At 38.9% G+C, this 13,526-nt stretch overlaps 1 protein-coding gene across 3 annotated transcripts in view; it reads right to left on the bottom strand.

Annotated features, from left to right (window-relative positions):
* The window catches only part of LOC111870999 (mortality factor 4-like protein 1), a 69,548-nt gene that overhangs the window by 39,383 nt on the left and 16,639 nt on the right, over positions 1-13,526 (bottom strand). For all 3 annotated transcript variants that reach the window (XM_023863704.2, XM_023863706.2, XM_023863705.2), the window contains exons 2-5: positions 12,096-12,210; positions 9,767-9,865; positions 2,408-2,606; positions 883-984 (exon numbers count right to left, since the gene is read on the bottom strand). In XM_023863704.2, the coding sequence (XP_023719472.1) occupies positions 883-984; positions 2,408-2,606; positions 9,767-9,865; positions 12,096-12,210 (515 nt within the window). The remainder of the gene's footprint in view (positions 1-882; positions 985-2,407; positions 2,607-9,766; positions 9,866-12,095; positions 12,211-13,526) is intronic.

Raw genomic sequence — 13,526 nt, 5'->3', positions numbered from 1 at the left:
GTCCCAGAAGAACGTTGCCATCACTTTTCCTGCCGAACGGCTCCTCTGCGCTCTCTTGGGTTTGGGAGAACTGGTATGCCGTCACTCGTGTGATGATTGCTGGGACTCGGGAATGAAGTAGTGCACCCACGTTTCATCGGTAGTCACTACAGACTTCAAAAATGCATCACCTTCATCTTCAAACTGCTGTAGGAGATGACTGGCAACTTGCATGCGCACCATTTTGTTCACGTCCGTCAAAGTGCGTGGTACCCGTCGTACATTCACCTTGCGATAGTGCAGGTGGTATTTCATGATGTTTTCTACACTACCAACACTGATGGACAGCATTGCTCCAAGTTCCTTAATAGTGATGCGCCTATTCTCACGAATAAGTGTGTCTGTGCGATCAATGTTTGACTTGGTGACAGATGTTCACGGCCAATGATCATGCGGTTCATTCTCCACATGCTCTCTGCCCTCTCTGAAGCACTTACACCACTCAAACACACGGGTCCATGAGAGACACTCTTCCCCATACTGTTGTTGGAGTCTGTGGTGAATTTCAGCGGACAGGACGTTTTCTCCAATGAGGAATTTGATCACAATGCGTTATTCCACGCTCTGTGGTACCTTCTGTTCACTTATCACTCTAGCAACTTCCAGACAGGACTGAACAGGTTCTAACCCTAACAGGAGGGAGGGTGGAGGTTGTGGCTTCACTCTCTCAAGGTTGCACAGCTGCTGCGCAGTGCGGCATGTTTACAAAAAAATCAGTCCCGGTCATATTTGAACCACCTAGTACATTATTTTCAAGGGACTCTGCCTGAAAAACACACAGATCAAGTAGATCAAGTAGCCTGAAATTGAGATTGTACTGTATCTATATTTTTACTTTCTTACCTTTCTCTGCCTCGAGATCAGATCCCAGTCATCAACAAGCCACGGTTTCAGTTCATCAGGAATCTTCACCTTCACTTCAACTTTTGTCAGAAACTGCTCCTCCTGACAACAGAAACACAAGGTTCTCTGAAAATCCAGTCCTTATAAAGATATAAAGTTGCTAGACATATTAGGTCAATTTCCAGTTCAGAACTTTATGGCTTGTTGCATGAAAATGGCAGAAACAGTAATCTGAAGGGTTAATGTGTCTATTTTTATGTATTTTGTAGATAATTTACATTTTACATCTATGAGTTTACAGCCATAATCACGTTCTGTTTAGAAAAATTTATGGAGAGGAAGACAAAACACTGCACTGTGATGCCTGTGTACATGTAACACATGCACACGCATATATTATAGTCTTACCACACAGAATATATTTGTGAAACAGGAAACTATTTAAATTGATTTTAACCCTCTGCTGCTGATGGATTAAATAGTCAGAGGGTAGGAAGCTGTTGTTAAACTCATCCAAGAGCATCAACAAATATTTAAGTAGAATAGTGTTACCCAGAATGGTATGATGTTTCTGCCATATTTCAAGAAAACCATGAACTGTAGCAAAAATTATCAGTGGGAAAAAAATGCATGTGTACTCCTGCATAAATACTTGAACACATAAATACAAATATATGGACAAAATATCATAAGATTGTCTTTACCCATAAAATAAGATTAACATTTTTTTAAATAACTGGATGACTCCAATGTTATGCAATAAAAATGCCCAATGTTTGAAGCATCTTTCTGCATGACAGTATTCCCAGACCCAATTCACTAATGAATCTAAATGCTTAGATCATATTTCTGCGAACCTTCTGTATTTCACATGTGTTGCTTTAACCTTTGCTATATGAAATACATATTCACTTAAATGATTAAAACACTCAAACAATTAGTTTTGAGCTGAACTCATAATTTTCTACTGATCACATTTCTAATTTAAAGGATCTGTTACTCCACTGTTGTTGTTTGTTGCTGCTGTCTGATTTATTTCTGTGAAATATTTATTATATATGTTACATTCATCAGGTATAACATCATATGTCGACTATTTTGGTATCTGTTAACTTATGAACATTTCACACTTAATGCATAGACCTTTATGGTCTATCTCCATACCAAATTTCACATGACCAAGAAAGTGGCTATGTAAAACACAGAGTCTCCCAGCAGACATTATGTTAAATTGGAGTGTGACATAAACTGCTGAACAAAGTACTACACCCTTCAGAATATTTCTTCTTCACTCAATAAATTGACATTCCATAACCAAAGTCCAACTTTCATATTATAAATCATTTTGTTCACATACTCAGTAGAGAATTCTAGATGCAAAGCAAAATATAAAATATCTGAGGTCTTGCCATATAATGAGAACTTTCAGATAACAGAATATGTGAAATGTAAGAATGCTTACAATTAAGTGAGGCAATGACACAATAATTACAGAAACAATTTTCAAGCAATGGATTATGCTTACAGTCTCCACAGTGGGATCCAGCCGACCACGTTTCTTACGAGGAACATCTGATGAGGAATCTTGTGATGATGATGGGGTTGAGGCAGGACCTTTAATCTTAACTGCTGTTGACTTATCTGCCAGTGGAGTGGACGCACGACTGTCAGGGTCCTTCCCCCCACTTTCTGATTTTCGCGTTTTAGTTGCTTTCTTGTTTTTCCTTTAAGAGAAGAGAAACCTTACAGAATAATAGTCCACAAATTTAACTGAAATACTGTGGAACTTAAAATATTCACCTAGCCTTTATTAGACACAGAGAAAAGAACATTTTAGCAGTCTTTTGTGTGATATGGGACATGAGAGGGAGAGAAGGGGAATATATATAGGGTTCTGGTGGAAAAACCAGAGAGAAAGAGACTGCTAGAAAGGTCTACACATAGATGGGATGATAATACTACAATTCATCTTAGAGAAACAGGCTGTGGTATGGACTGGATTCATCTGGCTCAGAGATGGAATCTGTGGTGGGCCCTTGGGAACATGGTAATGAATCTTTGGGTTCTATAAAAAGGTCAGGAAATTCTCACATAGCTGAACTACTATTGGCTTCTGATGAAGGACTCAGTTCCATGGATTTTGTCGTGTGATATGAGATCTTTGACCGGTTAAATGCTTACTGCTTTACTACTCAGTTTACATTTTACCAGAATTAAGTAAAATAAATCCCTAAATAAAATCTTTATTAGTTCTTGCTATCAGGAACGTTTATAGTTAGTGAACTTGGCATATGGAATTACCTTCTGGGAAAATTCATGCGGCAGCAATAAATTATTCCTTCTGCAAAAGGAAGTCATCAGAATTATGCAGATGTTTGGAGAACTGAGTAATGTAGATTATTTAGGAAATTATACATATCATCACTTGCTTGTGAGTATATATGTGGGCTATTCTGAACGTAGCTTCTGGTGTGCTGTTCACAAAACAAGTACAGAGAAAAAGAAATTTATTATATACAAAAAATATGTACATACATAAGATACTTCTCAATGTAATCACCGTTGGAAATGAGGCACTTGCTGTCTTGGGGAATAAGTTCTTGTATGCCCGTGTCAAAGATGCCTACCGCCTGTGAACTCTGTCATGTTTAGGCACCTTAGATCAACTTATTATTGCTGAAGCACTGTGATTGCAATCAGAGTTTCAGGTAGGTAAACAGGTGGTAGTCACTCACAGCAAGATCAGGGCTGTAAGGAGGGCCATCAAACAACTCAAAGTTGAAATGCTCCAGCAGTGCTCAAGTGCGACCAGCTGTACTCAAATGCAGTAGTACAGTGTGATGGAGGACCACTACACAAGATGTCAGCATTCGACACCTCTTGCTCTGAACGGCCCTCTGCAGTTTCTTTAGTGCTTCACAATACACTTCTGATGTTATTGTGGTCCCTTGTTGAATGAATTCCACCATCAGCACTCCTTTCCTGTCCTGGAAAACAGGTGCCAACAGCTTTCTGGCAGAGGTTTGTTTAAACTTTTTCAGCTTGTTGGTGAATGTGTGTGCATCCTCTGCTTTGACTGCTCTGTGGTTTCAACATTCACAAATGAAACCCAGGTTTCATCACCTGTTACTTATACAATGTGATTACAAAATTCACCACCATCTTTATGGTATCAGTTTAAAAAGTCAAAGCCAAAGCAATTCTGTTTTGTGTGCATCCATGGGTATTCTCAGAACCTAGCTTGTGCAAAACCTGTGATGACAGCGGAGCCTAACTGTGATATCTCATATAGAACGGTGGATGAAATTTGTAGAAATTCACATGAAAGTTCTGAAATTGTGAAATGCCATCTTACACAGTTTTTGGTCATCACTTTGAACAAGATCATCACTCAGTACAGATGGCCAACCCCTTTGCTCTTCATCATCAACATGTGTTTGCCTATCTTTGAACACTCTACACTACTTGCTTAGAGTTTAACTTGTTACATGTTGGCTGTAAATTGTGCATAATTCATGATGGATTTCTGCAGCACTCATGTTTATAGCATGAAGAAAGCAGATAACAGTGCAAATTTTGCAGCTGGCAGGATTATCAATCGCAGGACACATCAATTCACTTCACATAAACAAGAACAAACACCAGGTGACCAGGTATGTGATGGTTTACAATATAATGAGTCACGTGACATCACCTTGCATGCACAAGCTCCCCCTGCCTAAAATAAACAGAAGTTACTTTCTGAAGAGGCCTCATATCTGAATAGTGATACTGTTCATAACATAGCTGGGGTAGATCAGTCAGTGTAGTAACAAAGAGATGGGCTGGACAGGCACAGCCATATTTCTTTCTTTTCTTCCACAGACAGAACCCTCTGATGTCCATCAAGCTTTCCTATTCAACAGGTTCTGGGTGGGTTTCCTGTGGGGAAAAGTGGCTGGGGAGTGGAACTGACTACCCACTTCCATCTACACCTTGGTCTGGGAAAGAATGATCTCAGGTTCTCTTCTACCTGCCTGCCTAACAGCTGCCTCCCCTCCCCTACTTCGCATTCTGGATATTATTCTATCTGCAGGCTCTCACTCTTTGCACTTTCAGTTCATTACTGCTGTTGATGGAAGGGAGGTGTGCAATGTGTGTGGAGTGGAGGAGTAAGCGATCAATTTTACCTTCAACTGCTCATGTTCATTCTTTCTCTGACCAAAATGTACTGTCAAGATTAGCAATGCATGAAGCTATACCTATGCTTTACCATATGTCTTAATTAAGGACAGGGACAACTTTATCTTGTACACACTCAAACCCAGGGGCTCATAAATTAAACATGCAGAGCAGCGTGATCTTGCCACAGATTCAAGGTATAGAGTTTTATAAAATCATCAGGTATTTAATCAATAACACAAGAGGACTGCAGAAATTACAACTATGGTATTTTACAGCCAAAACAACCAGTGGGGTACATATTAATAAAGTAAATTATTAATACCATATCTGTTTTTGTGCGATGAATATATGTCTCTAAACTTACTTATAGCCATACAAACAGGACGAAACTTATCAGGAGGAAAAAGCGATCTGGAGACTTTGATGGATTTATACATCTGGAGCTTCCATAAATATGAAAAAGCAGTTTTTGATATACTGTCTGTCTGTCTGTTGTGTATGTATGGATGGATGGGCACTTCACGCTTTAATAGATTTTATTCATATTTGGTACTCTAAAGTTCATCTGTCATAGGTTGGCGCCCTGGGAATATGAACATTCTGGTTCCAAAAATACGGGGCTTTCAGATGCCCCCCCCCCAAATGACAACTTTCTTGAAAATTGTACCAACAACTTTTATTAAATTGCAGTATTTATGGAGACCATCTTCCTGAAAGAAAAACTGCATACATCACATCTTCAGGAAAATAAGGGTAAGAAGACTAGGAGCCCAAACGCAACACACTGATGTTGAAACCTGCTTTGCTGGTCGGGTGGAGTACACTGTCCTATGGCATTCAATAATCAACAATGGTCTACCAAGCAAACAATTAATTTCATTTTGGAGACAACACAGTCAAGGTCAGTCATATATGTGAAAGTATGTGCAATGTACGTGGTGCTATCCAAAAGTTCCTGAAATATATTAATAAAAACTATTACGTCTTACCTGGATCTTATTCTGCACCATCACCTGAAAGTAGTCCCCTTGGGAGCACATACACTGATCCCAGCGTTTCTGCCACTTTTCAAATGCATCCTGGAAGTCTTTCTTTGTTAGGGTATTTAGTACTGTCTGGGTTTCCACTTGAATTTCCTCAACTGTATCAAATCTTCTCCCCTTCAACCTGATTTTCATCTTGGGGAAGAGAAAGAAGTCACATGGAGCTAAGTCTGGCAAGTACGGTGGGTGGGGAACAACTGCCATGTTGTTTTTAGCCAAAATTTCCTGCACAATGTAAGCCGTATGCAGTTGTGTGTTGTCATGGTGGAGTACCCAGTCGTTCGTTCATGTGTCACTCTGGACGTTTCCTCCTCATGTCCTCCCTCAAAGCCTTAGAACATCGCAGTAGAACTCTTTATTGACTGTCTGACCAGGAGGGACGAACTCCTTATGAACAATCCTGTCAATATAAAAAAAAAAAAACAGATCAACATGGACTTAATGTTGCTCTTGACTTGTCGAGCTTCTTTTGGCCGAGGTGAAGAAGGGCTCTTCCATTGTGACGATTGCTGCTTACTTTCAGGGTCATAGCAATAAACCCAACTTTCGTCAGTAGTGACAACCTTCGAAATAAAGTTTGGATCCTCTTCGAGCTGTTGTTGAAGTTCCCTGCAGACTTCCAAGTGATGCTGCTTCTGTTCATTTTGCAGCAGTCATGGCACAAACTTCGCTGCAATCCTCCTCATGTTCAGTTCCTCTGACAAAATTCGTTGACATGTACCATAACTTAGTCCCAAGGTGTTACAGAGGTCTTGGATGGTCAGTCTATGATCTTGCAGAATCAGATTCCTAACTTTCATGGCATTTTCTGGTGTGGTGCAAGTTGACGGCCGTCCAGAACGATCGTTATCATCAGTCGATATTCGGTCATTTTGGAAACGCTTAACAGTCGTAAGTTTGTGTCTGGCCTAAACTGTTTTCACCAAAAGCTTGCTTCAACATTTGGTGTGTTTCTGCAGCAGTTTTCCCATGTTTAAAACAAAACTTTATACATATACGCTGCTCTCTCAGGTCAGCCATCGCAAAACCACAAACTCACGGAATTACAACACTGGAAATATGTTTTCCAACAATAAATCCAACCACTCAACTCAACGCTGCTTTCCACACTGATTTAAGAAGGGTGTGTGGGAAGACACCTAGCAGTATTTAGATTTACTCATAACCATTCAAGCGCAAAATTCAAATTTCAGGAACTTGTTGATACACCATGTACATATGTTTGCACTAATTTTTTAATTATATGCATGATTAGAAATGTTCTTCTGTAGTAAGCACACAGAACACTGTATGTATTTTAGTCCACTGTCTTAAAACTGTGGTTTTGCCACTGACTATTTTTTGGTTGGGGAGGGATTGTACAGTTTTATCTTGTCACCAAATCTTAGATTTGAATTTAAGCATTTTCCTATGCCCAAAGGTTTCATTGTGAAATTACCTCCATAGAATATGTAGTGAAAACTGTAATATGACCCTCTAACCAAATTTGCCTTTTCTACTTTATACATTTATTTGCTATGATTCCCACGTTGTTTTTGTAAATTTACATAAAATTTAATAATTTAATAAATAATAATTTAATTTATTTTAATTTAAATTTTAATTTATTTAATAAATTTAATAAATAAATATTTAATAAACTGAAAACAGCACAAAATGAATATGATCATTTAATAACACATGTGGTGTAAGCATGACCGTCTCTGTGGTCTAGTGGTCAAAGTTTCTGGCTACAGATCCAGAGGTCCCGGGTTCGATTCCTGGCGCTACCAGATTTTCTGGGAAGCAGTGGGTCTGGAACGGGGTCCACTCAGCCTTGTGATGATAACTAAGAAGCTATCGGAATGGAAAAGTAGCAGCTCCGGTCTAGAAAACCGAAATTAATGACCTTGGGAATTTGTTGCACTGACCATGCAACACTATATCAGCTAAAGTTGGCACTAACTTCGCCGACAAGCGGCGATCGCTCGATCGGTATAGTTCGCTTGCAGACTAAAGCCACGGAGTTTGTTTTTGTTTATGGTGTAAGCATACATGAGGAGATGTAAACACAAGAGCCTGATCAGTGTGTACATACCATAATGATTCAACTGATTACTAAAACATAACTGCATATTTATGTCAAGTTCACATTAAGTGACATGTTGATCCAGTCATTTATTTGTAACTACTGGAAATTACCAGTCGGTGTGTATTTACAAAATTGATTGTGGAGCAACTGGTGGAATGAAGATTGGTAGGGGAAACCAAAATACTCAGAGAAAACCTGCCCCAGCGCCACTTTGTCCACCACAAATCCCACTTGACCAGACCTGGGATCGAACACGGGCCGCCGCGTTGGGGAGCCAGCGACTAGCCGCTTGAGCTATGGCGCAGCCATATGAAACAACTTAGTATCATAAGCCGACAGGAGACACAGGAAAATGCACTCTGCAAACACCATAATGCAATCTGCTAACAATGTTCATAACAGGGTTCGAAATGGTTTTTCAGTACTACACAGATAATCTAGTCCAAAACCAGGTATACTACTCCAGATCAGCTGAAAACCCCAAACGAATAATGAATGCATATTATGACACTATTAAAATGCTGAGCCACAAATTCACTCCTACATATAATTTTGACAGTTGTAGTATCTCATTAGACACTGTGAACAGCTTCACCATACAAAAAAAAAAAATAGCTGTGGAACTAAGTAGAAGGATTATGCTTTGCATCTTGTGGTGAATATGCAGTCAAGGTTTCTGTACTATCACACAACACGTGTCTTTAATTTTAAATAATAAACAGACCGACTCATTCATACATTCAATGCAATCATTTATAACACAACAGCGAAAATAACATGTATTGTGTGATGGCACAGAAACCTCAACTAAGTACATGGTGTCTACTAACATCTATGCCCATTTCAAGTTCTTGTTTGGAAGCACAGATGCAGTTTTACAAATATGTAATAGTCTCTATTGTCACTGTTATGTTCATTCATCTGCATGAATTTAACAGACATTTCCTGTACACTAATTTTTATGAATTTTGGTCCTGAAGAGTCTTTCTACAATTTACTAACCAAACTGAATTAGTATCACCAGAATATAATAACAGAATAAGATTTACCACATTTTCATTTGTCATAGTATTCTCTCCCCTTGTTGCAATTGAGGTAAAGGTCAAAACTGAAAATTGTTACAATAATGCGACTATATAATACAGTGTTCATGTTCTCCTTACCCTCCACTATGAATGTTTAAGAAGACCAAAATTCATCCATTGACCCATAATGAACATTCAAATGTTACAATAAAGACAAGTCACAAAATATGAATTCTACTTTGAACAGATGGCACAACATCAATTCTGGCTATAAGGTAATCTTACAACCTTCGATATTAATGTATTTAAATATATTTAGAACTCACTGATGGCAATTACTTTGTAATTACCCACCTCACGTGTATGACCGAGCAGCAAAGGTGGGAAGCTGACCACTCATCTCCAACTAGTGCCGAGGTCAAGAAAATATGGATCTATATATTCACTCCTCTATATGACTTCATGGCATAGTGCTTGATTAGTTAAGCACAGGGACAACTTTACCTTTTTACCTTATGTGTATAACACCTCAAATTGGCTGATAAATGCTAAAAACTGCAACTTTAAAGTATGAAACTTACTGTGGATTGGCTTTATGAGCTCTCTGCAGTTCCTTCTGTTTCTGGACATTTGCCTCATTGTACTTCAACACACGACTTTCAGGTACCCATTCATCCCAGCTGTAAGTCATATGATAATGTTTAAGAGATACATTTCATTTCAGAACAGAAGTATACATAATGTTAAAAGAGGCACAGGTTTCCCTTTCTTCATACAGGTTCAATATGTATAACTGCTAGTTTCGGACACAAGTGACTACAACGATACCGGAGCAGATAAGATGCAGCCTGTTCACACGTAAGAGTACTTGCACATTTCCCACATGCAGTTAGTGGAACTGTTCAAATGCTATTTGACTAGTGAGCATGACAGATCCCAGAGGAGAGACCACAGTGTGGAATGTTTTGAAATAAAAAAATGATCACTCCAAGCAGCAGGTTAACATCAAATTTTACCAGTAACTGGAAGAATTTGTGATAGAAACACTGCAGATTTCCTAGATACATATGACAAACGAAAACACATTCCTGTCCATGTTTGGGAAGAATCCACATGTCCAAGGAAAGTCATAAAGATGAGCAGAGCAAACAGCTTGCAATATTACGGAACAATGATAATGGGAGGCTCTGATCACTGTCAAGACACTTGAGAAGACTGCAGGGAGAGTTCAAATTTCAGTTAGTGGCTGATACACCATCCTCAGTAAGGATATTGTCATGTGTAGAGTGGTACATGTGACGAGAATGATGGGTTCTAGTTCAAGAGATTGGATTTAGTGGCACTTTGGTTACAATCTCTCTTAATCACATTTAAATAAAAGCTCTATCACCAATTTACATACACATTGGTCCTCTCCTGGTACCACAACTACAATGCAGGCACTATTACAGTCTCACTCCAGATATCACTGAACTACAGCACACATAAAATCTTCAAATCACATGTTAAATTCTCACAGGCTGACCTCCTGTATTCTTCTGTACTCCTGTTTCCAATTCGCTCTGTTCTCGTACTTCCGCCACTACTATTTCTCTCTTGCAACTAGTAAATAGTAGCTGTTCCTCATAACTCCATCACTGTCACTTTACTTCTAGTAATAATTCGCTCAGAACTTAGGCTCACAGCTTTCGTTAAACAGCAGCAGCACAGATCACAGAGGAAACACAATTCTGTTGTTGATGACACAGATTCCACAGAAAATATGTCATGTGATATCTTGTCAGTCCATTAGTGTGCTGACTGCCACCTAGTAACAAGCTATAAACATTTGTATAATTGTCTGCCTGTCGAACTGTTGCCTGACAGTGCGTTGACATGTTACAATGTAAAGATGCACTGCATCTGTCAACAAATTGTACCAAGAATTCTTAGACAGGAGCAATATAATGACTGCATGCAGATGAGTTGTGATTACATCAATGCAACAATGATCCTGATTTTTTTAGAAGACTGTCACACATGAATAAATCTGATGTTAAACAACAAATAAACAACAAGTAGACAACTTCACTAAGAATCATAAGGTTCCAGCTGGATTACTTCATGCAAAGTGTGATGTCAGATGCCTTCTTATACCAGGAGGACACGAGGCACCTAATGTTCCTTTTATACTCTTAGTATTATGATACCAAATGGGTCTACTCCACCAACCCTGGATGAATGATCAGAGGAGAAGGGTTGGAATGACAACTGGCAGGAAAAAAACAGAATTTTCCATGGAAGAGCCTGCTTTAGTACCATTCTATTTACCATAAATCCCACATAAAACGCACTGGCCCTAGAACTGGAACTGGGCCTCTACAGTGAGAAGCAGGAGACTGCCTGCCCGAGGAACCAATCATTCCTGATGGTGCTGAGGTTAACACAGACAGGTTCGAGAGGTGATTTCCCATCTACAGAAGACAATTTGGCTGTATCATCCTAAAATTTGGGTGGTTAAATTCAATTTCACTGCAAGACAATGCCCTAGCATGCTGCTCGTCTAGCTGCAACTCATCAACTATGGCATGCTGATGCTCCCCATCTGCCGTACTCTCCTAATCTTGTATCATGTAAATTACCTTTCTAATGGATGGCGCACTCACTGCAAGAGGCATCACTCCCAAGGATGCAGTGGATGTTCAAATGACTTTGGAGACTGCATTGCAGGAAGTCACATATTAGGGCTTCCAGAAATAATTCCAACAACTGTATGAATATTGGCACAAATACATGGCTGTTGAACAGTGTTTTGAAGGTGAATAAACAAAATAGTTCTTATTGCCACTAGGTTTGAGATACGACTCCTGTCCCAGAACTATCATGCATTTTTCTCATTTGTTATGATGCCAGTATATTTTAAAACTGTACCTTTTGTTCCAGCCAGCATAATGAATGTAGTATCTTATTTGCTTATCCTTCATCTCAGCTTCCAGGCATTTCGCTTCATAAATAAGGGGGCCATGAAAACAAAGAACCTTTTCTCCTAAAAAAAGAAAACACACACATATACACAACAATAAAAAATAAATTAATAATAATAATGAATTCTTGTGCAATAGGATATGTGAGTTTCATGTGAACCTACTATAGTTTAAAGGCTAGGTCCAATTTCACTTGAACCTAGTATTCTAAATTTCTCTATATATGTGAGTTTCTGTTTTGCCTGTCAAACATAACAAAAACAAACACCAAATAACTCACATTCCACTGTGCATATCTGAGTTCATTTGGTTGTAAAGCATCACTACATGATTCGGCTCAAGAAGCCATCATCAGGAAATACACAAACAAGTCTTACACTATTGAATTCTGCTTTCCATATGGATCCATATATTGTGCTTTTGTCATGTGTTACATATAAAGTGGTAATACAGCATGCTTCTCTCACTTTTTACTATTCACCATTGTATGCATAAATTAATTGGTTCTATGTTGAACCTAAACTTGTTTAAAATGTATATAACAAGTATTTAAACATATTAAACTCTTAAAATATTAACAATATGTCAAAAGTGTTAATATCATTAAAATGTGAAAATATTAGGCTTATAGAAATATCATATTTTGGATATTTTCTCATCCTTAGTTTAAATAAGGTCGTGTTGGATTTGTTACTGTTCATGACTATATTTCAGTTCTTTGGCTCTTATCTTGATTCAGCAATGTTGTATATATGATATAACTGTCTTCTCTTATGTTGATATTTGGTGGTGAGTCAGAGGTGGGTATGTTGAGTGGTTATTGGATATGTAGTCTCTATTCAAGCTTACACTGCTACATCTGCTTTTGGCGGGGTAAATGTCACTTTCTTAGGTCACATGTTACAGGTGGTAATGATGCCATCCTCGGTGAGGTTGGCCAAGCCACGGCTATCTTCAAGGAAACGTAACGTACCCTGAAGACAAGCTAATAGAGGGAGGTGTTACGTAGGACTCCTTTGGGAGAACTACCATGCCTGAAATCATACAGACTGGAGGGAGCTGCATTAATACATACATGTGCCGACCAACAGTCTGGACAGTGGCTTGCTAGAACCATAGATAATCACAGATTAAAATGAGGGGCTAGGCTGAAGATTACTTNCAGAATAATGACCCTTGGGTATTACTACGGTGTACCCGGAATGAATGCAGGAGAGCACTCCCATAGGGGTAGCTTCAGCTATCTGAGTTGTCTCCCTAGAGTATNGAACTTGCACAAACCTGTGAAGGTGGCTCTCAGGACGAAGGACAAAGTTGCCCCAAACCCTGTGGAGCTGCTGAAATGGATCAGGAATCTTAATCCAGGACTCCATACTAA

The sequence above is a fragment of the Cryptotermes secundus genome, unplaced genomic scaffold, assembly GCF_002891405.2.
Source record: "Cryptotermes secundus unplaced genomic scaffold, Csec_1.0 scaffold1485, whole genome shotgun sequence".
NCBI classification, from domain to species: Eukaryota; Metazoa; Arthropoda; class Insecta; order Blattodea; family Kalotermitidae; genus Cryptotermes; species Cryptotermes secundus.
Note: the sequence above shows the minus strand (reverse complement) of the source record. Positions and strands in the feature narration are given on the sequence as shown.